The sequence below is a fragment of the Mangifera indica genome, chromosome 16 (genome assembly GCF_011075055.1).
Source record: "Mangifera indica cultivar Alphonso chromosome 16, CATAS_Mindica_2.1, whole genome shotgun sequence".
Taxonomy (NCBI): Eukaryota; Viridiplantae; Streptophyta; class Magnoliopsida; order Sapindales; family Anacardiaceae; genus Mangifera; species Mangifera indica.
Window position 1 is genome coordinate 3,070,190 of NC_058152.1, and position 16,795 is coordinate 3,086,984.

A 16,795-nucleotide genomic window follows, 5' to 3' on the forward strand; every position below is an offset into this window, starting at 1 on the left:
AATCTGAATTTTTCAAAAAAGGTATTTTTATTCAGTTTTTGACATAAAAATTAATCCAATTTGATTGCCGAATAATTTTTAGCACTCCTTGGTTGAGAAGGAAGTGGGTCACGTGTGTTTTACAGCATCATTCATCTATGCACGTGTAGAACCCTTACTATGATAGGACCAAAAGCCTTAAACATAGTTCAATTGGGCTGAGAAGCCCAACCTTTAAGATGGACCTGTAATTTAGAGTGAGCTCAATTTCTTAAGTTTCTTTTTTCTGATCGGCCGAGGATGGCAACGCCCTCATAAACGCTTATTCAACGATAATAAAATTATATATATATATATATATATATATATATATATATATATATATTTAATATATGATTTAAATAAAAATTTTTATATTACCACATAATTATATAATTTTATATTAAACATAAAATAATATATAATTATATGATGATATATTATATATATATCTAAATTATATGTAAAAATATATATATATATTATCTATGTATATATAAATTCAAGAGTAACGTTATGCGCACAACTCATATGTATAATTTTATGTACAACTAATGATATATCATTATACGATTAAATTGTTTCAAATTAAAAATAAAATAATATATAATTATATAGTGATTGATATACATTAATTATGTACAAAATTGTAAATATAGGATATACACCTAGCATTATTCTAAATTCAATTCGATATGATATAAATATATATGTTTATGTAAATAAAACTATTATCCTTCTCTAGTATCCTATAAAAAAACATGATTAAAAGGAGATTGACATTAGATTTGTACTTAATAACCATATTTACTTTTATCTCATGTATTGCTGTATGCCCATAATTTCACCGTCAGTAAAATTATGTGTTCACACTTATTTGTATTATTATATGATTGAGTGATTTTAAATTAATGATAAAATAATATATATAAATATGTATACAATTATATACTAAAAATAAATATATATAATATTACTTTTTCACCGTATTTTTGCATAATTTTTTTCTCAAATTAACAATTAGAATGGCGGAAAAAAAAAAAGTAAAAAGAAGCTTACTTGGATTACGGTGAAATTATCATTGGATTTTGTGATTTTTAAATAAATTATTGGTGAAAATCTTCGTGAAAATTAGATCAATGAGCTATGACAGGTATTATTTTATTTTATTATATCCATATAATTTTTAAAATGTTAGTTATAACACTATGACCTCCTAATTTGACTAATTTAATCAATTGCCATTTTTATTACGAGGCATTGTTTGTCATTGGTAGATCTACTTTATTTAGGGGTGATTTTATAATATTCTAAAGTGAAGGGATTAGTAAATTTATCCGAATAAAATAGTTAAATTATGGGGACTTAAATGTAATTCTAAATCTTATAACCGCTTCTAATTGGGTGCAAGGAGAGAAACAAACAGCGACCAGCCATAGCACAGCGAGTGACGGAGAGAGAGGGCCGTTAGGTGAAAAAAATAAAATAAAAAAAGAAGGAAAGAAAATAAAAATGGGAAGCTCATCGAAGGAGGACACGGCCAGCGACGGTGATACCTCCAGCAGGGAAACGCCTCCCCCCGATTCCAGCCTCTTCTCCGAGGGAGAGCGAGTGCTCGCTTATCACGGCCCTCGCGTCTACGAAGCCAAGGCATTTCTTCTTTCAAATCTTTTTTCTTTTAATTTTCCTCTGCCTTTTAATTTTCAAAATGAATCCCATTTTCTTACTTTTCTGTCTTGTTGCTTTATTAATTCTCTAATAATTCCTTTCTTTTTTCTTAAAACTTCATGTTTTGATTAGTAAAATTAGGGTTTATTGTTTTTTGTGTATTCTCTCATCAATTTTTACTTAATCGAGTCGTAGTTGCTGTAATAAATGTTGTGGGGTTTTTAGTTTTGTAGTTATTGATAATGCGGATGTAATGTAAAAAGTCAAATGCTCTTGAGGTTTTTAGTTAGTGCGATGACCATGAGAACACTATATTTATTCCATTAAGTTGGGAAAGTGATAGATTATGCATGCTGTTGTGTTTTAATGTCCTGTTGGACGGAGTAATGAGAGAAATCTTCATAGATATATAATTAAGTCTGTTTTATATGGTGACTTTAGTTTGATGTTAGTAAAGATGTGTTGTGTCACGTTGGCTCAATGCAGAAATTTTGGATGTCAAACCTGGTTTATAATTGACTTCTGCTCTTTATGTTTTAGGTTCAAAAGGCTGAGGTGCGAAAGAAAGAGTGGCGATTCTATGTTCACTACCTTGTGAGTCTGGCCATCTCTCTTCCTCGTTTCTTTCTTTTCAACAAGTTATTTCGTATCAAGTTATTTCCTTTAAGTTACAGCTGACAGCAGTTAGCACAGTAGTATTTTAGCTTTTTCATTTAAATGTTTGAACCACTGAATATGGTGGATGAACAAAGTATACCTCATCACAATTGCACATGTTCATTTGTTGTTTTGCAGGGTTGGAATAAAAAGTGAGTATGCCTTGTGCTGTATTCTCCTGCCCATACATTTCGAGTTTGATTTCTTAACTTAATGATGTAAAGAGTGCTGTATATTAGGTCTTTTCTTCTTTTTCTTTCTGACTGTACCACTATATGTAGTACTCTAGTCATCTAATTCAGATTGCTCTCCCTAAATGTGGCATGCTTTTGGAACAAAGCACAGAATTTGATCACTTCTTATTCTTTTAGTTCCTTCTGATGAAATAACTTAAACTAGGCATTATAATAATAAATATTATCTCTAGAGAGGTGGAACAAATATAGCTTATTAACAGTCTACACAAATTGGGATTATGTAGTGTATTTCTTAATGTGACTATTTTATATTATAATGCTTTCTCCATAACGAAGTTCAGCTTTTTAAGACTAATAATATGAGTCTAAGAAAAGAAATATATCTTGATACCTTGAAAATTATACCAAAATGACCATTTATTATAAAGTAGGCTGTTCAACTATTTATATTAAACATGCTTTCATGTGTCTTGTGTCTTTTCTTATGGAATTATCCAGTCAAACTAGTCTTTTTTGCTTCAACATTTTTTTTTGCAATTTGCAAATTTTATACTCTCCGTTAAGTCTATGAGATTGATACCTTGTAATTTGAACATTGTACTAATTTTATGGACTTGGGAGGGTTATGTTTGCATGGACGTTTGAGAATATGTTGTTGGACACATTGAGTTCTTTTTAAACTTTTGTTGGAGATGTTTGGGATCTGGACAAGAGTCTATTCTTTGTGGACTGCACAACAATGAGACATTTTATTTGAGGAAAAATCTTTTCAGTGAGAAATTGTGGAAGTTTGCATTTATTAATATTTATCAACCTTTTCAAAAAGGGACACAGAAATCATATAAATGGCTTGGAAATCTTGCCAACAGTTGGGACGAATGGGTTGGAGCAGACCGGCTATTGAAATATACTGAAGAGAATTTAATGAAGCAGCAAGCTCTCCAAAAAAAACAGGGTGTTGACAAGAGTTCAAAGTCTGGACGTCCTGGTCATTCTAAGCAAAAGGGTTCTACTGGTTAGCTCATCTCATTTTATTTTTTTACTTATTCACTTATTAATGCAGAAAATATTAGAAGCATGAATGTCAGCTCCTAATTATATGTAATCATTTTTATGTGGGTGTTTCTGCATAAAGTAGCCCTAGGCAAGCATAATCTTGGCCTTCTCCGATCCTCAAAAAGTCCCATGTAATTTTTTCTGAATTACATTTACTGTTGAGGGTAGTATGCATTGAATTTCCGTAAGGGATACTGGATAATTGTTGGCAGTGTGCACAAAGTTGACAATGAAATTTCATATTTATATTATTATGTATCTCCAATATGTGCTTAGATGTTCATAGTATCACTTCTCTTTCATGTTCAATATTTTCCCAAATCCTCTTTAGGGGTTTCAGGGTACTTAAATTGATTTTGTCAACATTGGATGATAAATGTCTGGCACTCCTGTGGGGCTCAATATTTCGGTTCCAGATTGTTGTCCTTAGAATCTAGAATTTGACCTGAATGCAAGTATAGAGATACCTTTAGAAGTCTTTTTTCCTCAAAACATGATCTAGAATTAGGAGTCCATGTGGTTATGAGATTTCTTATGCTCAACCTTTATAGTGGCTTCTTCAAACAGGTAACTAATTCAGTTATTAATAAATATTATGGGTATGATTATATTGTTTAGGTCTGTTGTGAATAAAGGTGAGATTGAGAGCTACAGATTCGCCTTGAACCTTTTGGTTATGGCTTTTGCCTTATCATATTTTGGAGACTTTTTGTGAAGATGGTCAATAACTGTCCCAGCAATTGGAGGAACAAGAGCATTGGTAATTTAAACATCAGCCACAAAAAGCAAAGGGGTGATGTGTACATTCCTGTTAAATGATGCCTAATTTGTTTATAGCTGTTCTAAATGATTGCCTTAATGAACTAATCAGGATTTGGAGCCCTTTTATCTTGTTAAAAATTTAATTAAATTGCAGGGTTCATTTTTTATGCATCATGTTCTAGACAAAAAAGGCATGACTGACAATTCTTTTCATTCATATGGTATTGAACTACTAAGCTTGTCCTCATTATGACGTCTCACCAGTTCAGTCTTGGCGTCTAGATTTTATCTTCCAAATAGTTAAGGCATTTAATTTAGTATTTTTGTTACGCTTCACTCATTGGGGGTTTCAAGTGTTTGACAAATTAATTATCAGTGCCTCTTTACCCCCCATTGACTACTTATTTTGCTTTTGATTTATAGATGCAAAGGTGGATAAAGATGACCTGAAAAGCAATGGTATTTATCTATTATCAATATTAATTTTCTATTTTCTCTTTTCATCCTCCTAAATGTGATGGTTTTTTCATTTTTTAAATCATCACCAGCATCATTCATTAGAATTGTTACTGCCCTTCTTTCTACTGAAATTTTGCCTTATAGTGTGTTTGTTTGTGTGGGAAAAGTAATTATCAGGTTACATGATGTTGTTCTTACTGTACCTAATATATATCATTGCTTTATACAGTCATGTTCATTTTTCTATATTGTGATTTTTAAAGTTATATCAAGGTTTGGTCATCCTGTATGTAACAGAAATGAAAATATTGTCATGCATGGTATTTGTTAATCATATTCCATCAATTTTCAGTAGTTCCACAAGTCCTTTTGAAAATTTAGGAATGCCATTGTGAAAAACATCAAAATTTATTGCCTGCTGTCATGGGGTGTCTTGCAGCAGTGTAGTTTTTTCTTCTCAATGCAATGCGAACAAACTTAAAAAATGAAATTTCATGGGATTAACAAACACAGCTACCTACCTCTTTTTCTCTTCAAGTTGTGTAGTTTACAACATTTTAAATATAATATGTACATTAAAGGGCATTGAATTTCATGCTATATAACATATGTCAATATTTATTGCAGTGGCTAAAGGGAAGAAGCGAAAGAGTGACTCCAGTGTAGAGGTCTGGCTGTATATAACTAAATATAATACTTGAATATTTGTCTTTTGTGAGATCAAAAGAAATATTTTCTCTCTGTTTTCTGAATATGGTTATTAATGCATTCGTTCTCACCTGCTACATCTGTTTGCTTTCCAAATTATTATTTTCTTTCTAATGTATTTTATCCATTTTAATAGGCAATAGGTTTTATGTAATAATTCTTTTATAAGCTACAAGGATGTGTTAAGAGTGGCACAGACATGGTGTTCTAGTTCTTAAATGCTTAAACGTATCTCATGGAGACACCACTTTCTGGTTGCTTCCCAAATTTTATAAGTCACCTCTGATATATGCATATATATCTCGTCTATTTTAAATCTAATTAATGGGTTTCACAAAAACAATAGAGAGTTGATAAGGAGCACAGATGCAATTTCCTAGTTTTGGATCTCATTTACTTGCTTTCACTTATTTTTTAAGTCTGGGAAAATCTTGGAAAAATTGCACATGAACACATGGATGCTCCATTTGGAAAGTTATATGTATTCCTCATATTTCTTATAAGGTTCTAACATCACCTCCTTTTATATTGTTGTGCAACATGTGGTCTATAATCATTAGAAGGACAATCTGTCTTTAGAAAGGCTGATCAAGATCCAAATTCCTCCAACCTTAAAGAAGCAGCTTGTTGATGATTGGGAATTTGTTACTCAGCAGGATCAGGTATATATGCTATGAACTGTTGGAATGTTATTGTATATCAATGATGCTTGGTTAAGATTTTAGTTTAAAAAGAGTAAATTTATCTTCATGCTTTAGTTGGTTTCACAAAGATTTTCCTTCTTTTCTCGGGAATTTGAAGGATGAGATGCTTTTCATGCAAATCAATAGTTACCGGTTCACTTTTAAGTAGAAGTGTAAATTTAACACCCCTCTCTAGAAAAATTGCTTTTCAGAGGAAGATGTCACTAATTAGAGTATATGAGTATGCATTTATTTAAAAGACACACAAATAAATTCCATAAATTCTTTGAAAAAATGTCATTTTTTAATTTGTGAAAATTACAAAAATACTCTTTTAAAACCATGTGTTGGAAGCGTACGAAAAATGTCCTCAAACATGAAATATAAACTAAAAAGTCTACCATGTGTAGCTAAGCACATAAAAGTAGAAGAATAAAAACTGACAGAAATGCCCTCCTTATCTCTATACCTGTGGATTGCCACTCGTTCTGCAGCTGTTACAATCACCTGTACCTATACATATGAAAGTAGCGGAATGAGTGATAAAATATTCAGTAAATAAGACTTTACTGCTAATTTTTATATAATTTCCCAATTATCCTTGGTCTTGACCCATACTATCCCTATCATTTAGAGTTGGAGATCGAACTCCCATTAAGATGATGGTGGGTCTTATGTCTCATCTTTGTGCTCATACTAAACTCGGGAACATCTAGGCTATATGCTCAAACTCTCAATTCGAACTATGATCCACTCAGTCATTATGAAACCACTCTCCGAATTCCTAACTAGTGTGACATCGGAAGCTCTAGGGTCAATTGAGTCATACTTGATCACTAAGGAACCACTCCCTAGATTCCTTAGCGTGGTCATATAATCTATTGGTGAAAGTATGATCATCTGGAATTATATTTGTAGCTGTATACTACACTGATCGAACTAGATTGAATACACGGATTCAACACCTTGGCCATGTGAGCTCTCTTCCACACACCCAAACATGATCTCAATTGGCTCTATTGCAAGCATCCTACTGTAGGTAAGGTGTCCTACTGTGAGTGATGTAGAAAAATATGTACTCACGGTGTCCCTTTGTAGCGATCTTAAGATGTCTAACATGCATGCATCTCAAGCCTCCATTCTTCTTAGGCACATCATAGTTTCCAACTAAAACATATCTCATGCCTAGCTAAGATCACATCTTTTAAGCACATAAGGTACTACTATGTACTTGAGATCTTTATACCGTCTCTAGGGTCTTGTATCCCTTTTAGACATACAAGACCTTCTTCCTTGCGGCCTCTCTTGTTTAACATATTCTTATATACATGAGGGTGTGTCTCACAAACATGGGTGTGTGTGTGTCCTCTTGGTATTTAATATACTTTCCATTTTTTCACTCATCTTCGATCACAGTACTTCTCAAGATGTTATGGCCATTTCACCCCATATATGGTCGTGCTAAAACTATACAGGGGCAACCTTCATGGCCTAGTTGACCACTCAATAGCTGATGGCGTCCGACGATTGTCACATTGTCGGAAGACTCAACCTGAGTTTTGGAGTTTGCACGCATAGGCGTATGTCCCATACAACACCGTCAGGTCTAGAGTCCAAAAATTGGAAGAGTAGACCTAAAATCGAACCCTAATTCGGTCTCTACTCATCTCTCTCAATTCAAAGCATACCTAAGGCATTTACAACCCTTTCTCAATGCTAAACAAATTCTCTAAGGCACCAAATACCAACAATCATATAAAACACAATTCAAAACTCTCTTATATCACATAAATAGCATAAGAATTATCATCAAAATTATTCAAGACATAACAAAGTGCACAATCCAATCTATAGGTCATTGGCTACGAAATCTATTATTACCAATTACACATGATTTCGTCAACTCAATAACTTGGACATATTTGGCAGCATCTAATCATAGAATCATACATCTTTAACATATTTCATAGATCCTAAAACCTATTGTAATAACGAAGATAATCATTAACTAGCAGTTTGACAAGGGCAATAGCCTCAATCCATAGAACATAAGCATTCAACATAGAATGAGGTCCCACTTACCTCTTTTTGTCGCAAACTCAAGCTGACAAACAAGCCTCCTCTCAACAAAAGTTGCCTCTGACATTGCCGGAAAAAATTGTTGGGAGTTGATGGGAACCCAATCTTTATTCAACTAAAACAAAAAATTAAAACACAAAAACATAATAAAATAAAAATTATTTCATTAATTGGAGGGTTACAAAGATAAATCAAATAGTTCAAGGACTCTGGGGCCTGCTGTTTTTGGATAGTTTGAGGAGTCCAAAACCTCCTTTTTTTGACCATTTGAGACGCTAAAAACCTTCTACAATCAGCCACAAGTGGCTACCCTCAAAACTAAAAAGCCCTAATGTATTTTTTTTCTCCCTTTTGAAAACTAAACATCTTTTTTATAATAAAACTATTCCAAACTACCTTATAGATTAAAGACAAATGTTCTAATTCTAACATTTTTCTCTCCTTGAAAAACCACTTTGTTCTCAAGGTGGGTTATTTTATTTTTTTCATATATATATATATATATGGAATTTTTTATTTTATTTTATTTTTTTCCATATATCTACTCACCCCCTTTTCTACCCATTTTCCTTTCCACCTCTTCACTTTTTCCCAAGCAGTCCCGCCCATCTTTTCTTTTCCTATTCTTTTGACAGGTGTTAACTTTTTTCTTATTTTGCTTTCCAGTTATCTCACACAACTTCTTTCTCTTTTTCTCTTATTTTCAACTTTTCGCAAAACTTTCTCTTTCTTTCTTTTTTTGACTTCTCATTCATCAATAGTTTCTGTAGTTATTTTTTTCTCAGCTTTCATACGACCTTCTTCATTCTCGACATTTTGTTTTCTTCTCCTTCTTCTTTTTTTTGACACTTTTCTAGCATGCGTCCACCGATTCATTTCTCACGGTGATTATTCATCTTCAAATCAACCTCTACGGTCAACATTTTCTAGTGGCTTCACTTTTTCAGTTGTCGTCTATCTTCCCCATTGGATCAAATGTTCTGATACTATTTAATAGGAACTCCACCTTTATTTAACTAAAATAAAAAAGTAAAACACAAAAACATAATGAAATAAAAATTATTTCATTAATCAGAGGGTTACAAGGATACACGGGACAATTCAAGAAGTCTCAGGTCTCCCATTTGCGGACAGTTCGAGAAATTTGGAACCTCCCATTTGATGGTTATTTGAGACGCCGGAGACCTCTCACAATCAGTCACAAGTGGCTGCCCTCAAAACTAAAAAGCCCTAATGTATTTTTTTCTCTTCCTTTTGAAAACTAATCACCCTTTTTATAATAGAACTATCCTAAACTGACTTATGCATTGATGACAAGTGTCCTAATCCTAACACCTGCCATAAGATAGCCGGTTGGTCAAACTCAAAGCCTCTCTCTCTCTAGGAAGAATGCATGCATTTGGATAGGGATTGGAATCCTTAAAACACAGTCATTGTGCCTTTTAAAAACTGAAATCTCGTAACACCATACACAGGCATGTACATTGCCATATACGGCTGTGTATCGTGTAATTCAAAATTTACGCGAAGATCACCTTGTCCGATTGACATGTTTGCGACACACAGGCTTGACCTTCACATACACAATTGTGTGTCTCCCAAAATTCATATTTTAACTTTAAATTCACTTTAAACCTTTCAAACAATAATCATACTCATACTCAAAGACTATTTTGCCTTGGAGACGTATTTACGAGTGTTACAGTAATTGGTGAAAAAGCCTTGAAACCATTTATCCCTAAACATTGACCACATTCTGTTTGGTGTTTACCTTGCCATTAAACTTCATTCAAACTAAATCATATTTCTTGGATTGTAGCCATAGATTTTTCCCCAATTGCTCATAAGGAGATCCATCATATGTGCTTAATATAAATATTTACTTAGTCAATGTCTCTGATGAATCTATCAATTTGTTTTTTTCGACTAAATTTAGTTGAGAGCCTGAATTTAACCAGTGAGCTCCAGTGACTTTGTTGTTGTTTATTGGGTTTGCTAGCCATGAAATTCAATAATCTGCAGACCTCTCTGCATTTATACCTTTTAATTGTTTTTGGTAGAACATATGATTATTAGTATATATTATTTATCTTACATGCACGCCATCTTACCATCTTTTTTCATTCATTTTCTTTCCATTGTAGAGTATGGTTTTATGTAAATCTACCATGTTTGATTTTATGGGTTTAAAAGTATTCATCTAAAATAATGTTATGAACATGAGTGACGCAAAGCAGTGCTTCTAAATCCCAGATGTGGGTTATATAGTCATGATTATGGTGTTCTGCTTTGACGTGTTGACAGTTGAATATATCTTTCAAAAATATAATAAACTTTGTCAGGTCATACATATTTAGGGAGGCTTGTATAAAGTTTTGGATTGCTGTATACGTGTGTGTGTGTGTGCGTGCGTGCGCACGCACTCGCACCTGCCAATGTCTGCATAAGATAATTCTTTCCTTCTGCAGCTCGTTAAACTTCCACGCTCACCCAATGTTGACCAGATTTTGACGAAGTATATTCAATACAGAACAAAGAAGGAAAACTTGTAAGTTTTACTTCTAATGCCATATCTTTAGCATTATTTTCTTTTAATGTATATGCTTGTCATGTGAACTTTTGCTGCTTTCTACCCTATCTTAACTTTAAAATGAATTTATTACATTTTCTGTTATCATTATGTTAACAAGGTAATTCTCTTCGGTCTTGCTGAATCAGATTGAAAAGTGTTATAGTTTTCTACTAAATACTTGTAATTTTAGGTTCAGGTACAACTGTTTGAAAGTGTAATGGGGATGAGAGTGGTTTTAAAAATTTAATTTGTCAGTCAGAATGTGAAACATTCAAATTTGGGTCATAAATTAAGATGACTTTTTAATTACCAGCTTCTTGAGTGGAGTTTAGCCCTTAATTTGTTCACTCACCGAAACAGAAACATTTGGATGCCAAATACATGATTGTGTTCTGTGGTGCCATGCTCACATATATTCTTCATGCTCTCTTGTTGTACATGTGTAAATTACTTCCAGTAGAGACTGTGTGTTTTGAAGAAATTGAGAATTTATGTTAAGTTAGGCTGTATTGAATAAATTGAAATCCAGTTGTTACATCAATACCATTTGACATTCCTCAGATTATAGTCGTAATGGTGACATGGACATTTTTCGTGAATACAGGTTGGTTGGAACAGTTATAGAAATCATGAGAGGCATTCGGCTTTACTTTGACAAAGCATTGCCTGCGATGCTTCTTTACAAAAAAGAACGTGAACAGTATCATCATGTAATCGTAAATAATGTTTCCCCATCTACCATATATGGTGCTGAACATTTGTTACGCCTCTTTGGTATGCCTATACATAAAAGCTAATCGATTCGAATGTTTGCTGTTGGTTTATTTAATAAACTGTCATTAATTTACTTCTTAATTAGAGTTTTTTTTTTTTTTTTTCAAATGAAAATATTGAGTATTAGATTGCTTTTTTTTGAAATTATGTTTTGTTGTGCAATTGTCCATTGAGGTTTGGTTGACTGTATGCAAATTATATTCACCTCCTCGCAGATTTTAAACTGGAGATGATCTACTCGTAACTTTAATTTTCATGCATTATCTATTTATATATTGCATAAACTTTGAATTAGTTTGATACGTTTTTACTTGTCCTTTTGTGTGTTTGCAGTCAAGTTGCCAGAGCTATTGTTATATGTTGACATTGAAGATGAAACACTGACCCGCATGCAGCAGAAATTGACCGACTTTCTCAAGTATGAATTTGATCCTTGTTATTCCTTGTTATTACGATCTATAACTTTTAGAGAAGATTAAATTGCCTGAGAGATAATCGTTTTCAATGTCAATCAGGTGGCTGCAGAAGAATCAAAGTACTTATTTTCTTTCTCGGTATGATGGATAAAGTGTTTTGTAAAAGAATGCTGAGGGAGAAGATGGCTGAAGTATCTACGAAAACGCTCTGCTATCATTGTTAGATGGTGTTGCCAGCCACTGAGTTTCATGACAACCTTGGCATGATTACCTCAACAATCCTGGAAGGAAGCATCCAATTGTTGTAACACTACTAGCATTTCATCTTTTGTTTTCTGGTGGCAAGGTATGTCAAATTCAAGACTTCTTGTAGTATCAGGATGGTTCATTGTAATTGCTGTCTATGATATGCGTTTTTATTTGAGAATTTTATGGTAATAGCTCACTTCATTACAATTCTAACTTTGTAGAATGCTTATTTTGTTTGCCCCGGTGTTTTCATGACATTTTGCAAGAATTGTGCCCGGCTTATTCGTTAAACTTTGATTGGTTTTAAATGTATAGTGAACAATCCTCAATGTAAAATATGAATATAAAGATAAAGACTCTTCAAATCACAAAAACTAGTTTATTCAAGTAGAAGAGCTGAGTTCGAGTCTTTGTTATATTTATGAAACGTTGTAAAAATTCCTTTAATAAAAACAAAAACTAGTTCATTCAATCAATAGATGAGAAAATCTGACCGGGGAAGGACATGATTGCAAACCATTATTGTACTATGGTTTGAAAAACTTCCACAGCAAAAGGGGACTAGCATGGTAATGATTATCGATATTAGTATCTTATGATATGATAAATATAAAAAATAATATATATATTTAAATATATTGAATTAACATAATATAGTAAATATATTATATGATATGATATTTATCTTTTAATACGATAAATATTATCGATTTGGATTGATATATCTTTCTAAAAAAATTAATGATATAATGGGGGGTATATGAAAATTTTTAATATTTTTTAAAATAATAATATGGTAATTAGATTTTTTATTAATTTATTAAATTATTATTTTTTAAAAAATGTACTCTGTAATATTATATTCTATATATGATATAAAAAATATTATATTCGATATATGGTATAAAAAATTAGATTTTTGATATCCGAAATGTGGCTTGGGTCACTGAATCACTGAAGATAGCCGCCAGCCACGTCCAATACTATCCTGTACCTGACGTCGTTTCTTTCCATTCTCTCAAATGCCTCGTTCACGTAATCCATTTAACCACCTCTATCTTTGATTTCAACCCTTTCTCTACCCAAAACTCCATTACTTCCTCTGCCTTCCACGCTTCCAATGAAACTTCCCCTTATTGTCTTCTTCCCTGCATTAATCAATTACAACACAATATCTCAATTATCTCCTTTGCATAAAAAATTGGAATGAAAATTCAGTAAATCAGCAAAGCACATACCCAGAATTAACTCCACTGCATCCACTTGAAGGGGCTTCGAAACAGCACCAACTAAAATTAGCTGCCCATCAATCTTGAGCAGTGGAATGTAGGAATTCGAAGGGTGAAAAACTGGAACAGTGTCTAGTATATAGTCGAGGCTATTTGCTGCCCTTTCCACCTCTGCCACACTGGAGCTTACCACATAATCATCAGCGCCCAAGTGCTCTAAGGCCTCCGCGCTTTTCTTATTTGAAGAACTTATCACAGTCACATGGTGTCCCATTGCTTTGGCTATTAGGATGGCGACATGACCAATTCCTCCTAAACCCAGAATTCCGGGCCTCGTAATGTTACAGGAGAATCTGAATTCCTTCAATGGACTATAAGCCGTTACACTGGCGCTGAGCAGTGGTGCTGCCTGTTCTGGTGCGAGCTTTTCTGGAATTTTTATCACACACCTGTGTTAACATTGCTTGTTAGTTGGGAAATAGTAGATCTAAGTTATTATTTGTACCCATTTTGAGTACACAAATAAGTACACACTTAATGTATCATTACATTAGGGGTGTTACTTTATCTTAAATTCAAAATTACTAAATCATATTGTGACATCCCTGGTCCAATAACTCGACTCACTGTCAAGATATTGTCCACTTTGGACACACAGTCTATCATGGGTTTGTTTCTAGGCTTTTCAACCCAAAACGCGTCTTAACAGTTAAGGAGCTCACATGCTATTTAACCAATCAAATTCTCCCACTACTAACCAATGTGAGATACATAGACAGACCCAACATCTCTCCCGTGCTTTGTCGGTGTGAGATTCCCCAAATGGAATCAGAGCAACTCCGCGTGTCCTCTTGAACGATGGTAGGGCAAACCTCAGCGAGGACGCTAAGTCCCGTAAGGGGGGGTGTATGTGATACCCTTAGGGGAATCCCACATCGACAAAACATGAGAGAGATGCTGGGTCTGTCTATGTATCCCACATTGGTTAGTGGTGGGAGAATTTGATTGGTTAAATAGCCTGTGAGCTCCTTAACTGTTAAAACGCGTTTTGGGTTGAAAAGCCCAGAAACAAACCCATGATGGACTGTGTGTTCAAAGTAGACAATATTTTGACAGTGGACCGGGTTATCGGACCAGAGATGTTATACATATTATGACATAAATAAATGTATATCTATTCATGTATTCAAAACGAGTACACAATTTTATTGGTTGTATATATGTTTGGTAGATTTTGTCATACTTTTGATGAACAACCATGGCTGAAGAGTAGCCTCCCTGAGTTGGTGATCCATCTTTGTAGATGCCATTATAGGTGGCAATTCTATCTTTACAATAGTTTTCCGTGTTGGAATTGCAGGACAAGCATTGCCCACATGATCCTACGAATCCCCCGACTCCCACGATATCTCCTACTTTGAATTTCTTCACTTCTGAACCAAATTCCATTACTTCTCCCACAACTTCATGCCTTGGCACACGTCCACTCAAGAATTCAGTAAACACAATTTATCAATTACAGTAGTTTCAAATGGTAGAAGAGAAAGGAGCCTACCCTGGGACCAAAGGGTATGTTGGCGGATGAACCTCACTCCTTATTTGATGAAGATCAGTATGGTTATGGTCCATTCCACAGAACAAAACTTTGAACAACACATCTTCAGGTTCCACTTTCCTGTTTTACGAAGAAATAGAAACATCAGCTAATTGTACATTTGTGAGAAAATTAATGAAATATAAAATAATATAAGAAAAATAAAATTATATATGCAAATAATGATGCTGTGACATTCTTAAGAAGTCTTAGATAAACAAAATATATAAGAAATATTAGATTTATATATATATTTGACATCATTTAAAGATGTTAAGATAACACTGATTAATAATATGTGAACTTTTTAAATTGTCTGAGATATAAGGATGTTATTGGTATATATAATACTATTCATGGAGGGAAGTGAAACCTGAGAGGGGAAGGAAAATGGCGCGAGGTGTCCAGGTGGGTCTCTAGCTGCCCAACCGGTGACTCTTTTTCCCACAATATCAGTTTGCTTCAGTTCAATCTATATGGAAAAATGAAAAGAACAGAAGAGAGAATATGAATACGTGCTGCATCATTTCAGATTATATAGCCGTGGATCATGCTTCTGTAGCTCAAATAATGAATAAAATATTAAAGGATGCAGGACATTCAAACCAAAATAAAACATAAAATATTAGTGATTTATTTCAGGAGTAATAAAATTAGTAGAGTATTCAAAATTTTAAGGAAAATGTTTACGTTTAAATTTTTATTATATCTGTAAAATTCTAATTTAATACAATAATTATGAGTTTGATTATTGTATTCAAAATTTATTCGTCTAATCAATTTAAATAGGGTTAAGAAAAAAAAAAAACCATAATCTTATAAAATAGGCCAAAGGACTTATTTCTATCCAAAGTATCTTATTTTTCTAAATTTCTATTTTTTAATTTTAAAATCTCAAATATCTACTCATAGATAGTTAAAATTAACATAACCTTAACCCTTTAAAATTTAATCTACTTTCCCCCCTAAACCCTAAAAACTAAAAGTTTTTTTCCTAAGCCAAGTTTTAAAAAATGACATTTTCTCCCCTAAAGTTTAGTTTTCAATCTCTGACGTCAAATCTAATGTCATTGCTGGTGACGAAGAGTCTCCAACGTATCACTATACTCTGATGGTCTCTTTCCTCTCCTTTGGAACTCTGACCACTAAAGATTTTGTCTGGAAAAATGAAGAAGAAGATCTCCTCTTCATTTGAGAAGACATTTGGAAAGACAAAGAGCTTCATCTTTTCGAAGAGGGGAGAGAAACCGTCAAAGCATGGTGATATATCAAGGACTTTTTATTGCCAGCGATGACATCAGATTTGACGTCAGAGATTTGAAAACTAAACCCTAGAGAGAGAAATATTATTTTTTAAAACTTAACCTAAATAAAAAACTTTTAGTTTTTAAGATTTAAAGGGGAAACAGAGATTAAATTTTAGTTTATTTTTAATATTACATATAAAATGATGATTTTATCCTTAAAATTATTAAATTTAACTTTTTATAGATAGATGTTTGAGATTTTCATAATTAAAAAAATAAATATTTGAAAAAATAGGATACTTTGATGGTAATAATTCCTTTGGCTAATAAAATATTATCAAAAGAATTTAAATTTTTACATTCATCCATAAAATGCGGCGGTTGAAATAATTTGCAATTAAGAAATTGAAAATTGTTGACACTGAAA

At 33.0% G+C, this 16,795-nt stretch overlaps 1 protein-coding gene and 1 pseudogene across 2 annotated transcripts; one reads left to right on the forward strand and one right to left on the reverse strand.

The window, feature by feature from the left end:
- The first annotated feature begins 1,432 nt into the window (after nucleotides 1-1,432).
- Nucleotides 1,433-12,563, forward strand: LOC123199328 (protein MRG1-like). Of its 2 annotated transcripts, XM_044614274.1 has the most exons (11): nucleotides 1,434-1,668; nucleotides 2,227-2,280; nucleotides 2,482-2,495; nucleotides 3,410-3,555; nucleotides 4,782-4,817; nucleotides 5,445-5,485; nucleotides 6,086-6,187; nucleotides 10,756-10,835; nucleotides 11,464-11,633; nucleotides 11,967-12,051; nucleotides 12,149-12,563. In XM_044614274.1, exons 1-11 carry the CDS (start codon nucleotides 1,531-1,533, stop codon nucleotides 12,198-12,200), a joined length of 918 nt encoding a protein of 305 aa, XP_044470209.1. In that variant the 5' UTR covers nucleotides 1,434-1,530; the 3' UTR covers nucleotides 12,201-12,563. The 2 variants fall into 2 exon arrangements, with proteins under 2 accessions (XP_044470210.1, XP_044470209.1); XM_044614275.1 differs by lacking the exon at nucleotides 4,782-4,817 and having other exon boundaries at nucleotides 1,433-1,668.
- A 686-nt stretch (nucleotides 12,564-13,249) lies between these two features.
- Nucleotides 13,250-16,346, reverse strand: LOC123199584 (annotated as a pseudogene).
- Nucleotides 16,347-16,795: the final 449 nt, after the last annotated feature.

Excerpts from the sequence above, each read along its gene's own strand:
- LOC123199328 (XM_044614274.1), top strand. The coding sequence starts at position 1,531 with ATGGGAAGCTCATCGAAGGAGGACACGGCCAGCGACGGTGATACCTCC. Across the intron at positions 1,669-2,226 it reads CTCGCGTCTACGAAGCCAAG|GTTCAAAAGGCTGAGGTGCG; the intron begins GCATTTCTTCTT and ends TTTATGTTTTAG. Across the intron at positions 12,052-12,148 it reads AAATTGACCGACTTTCTCAA|GTGGCTGCAGAAGAATCAAA; the intron begins GTATGAATTTGA and ends AATGTCAATCAG.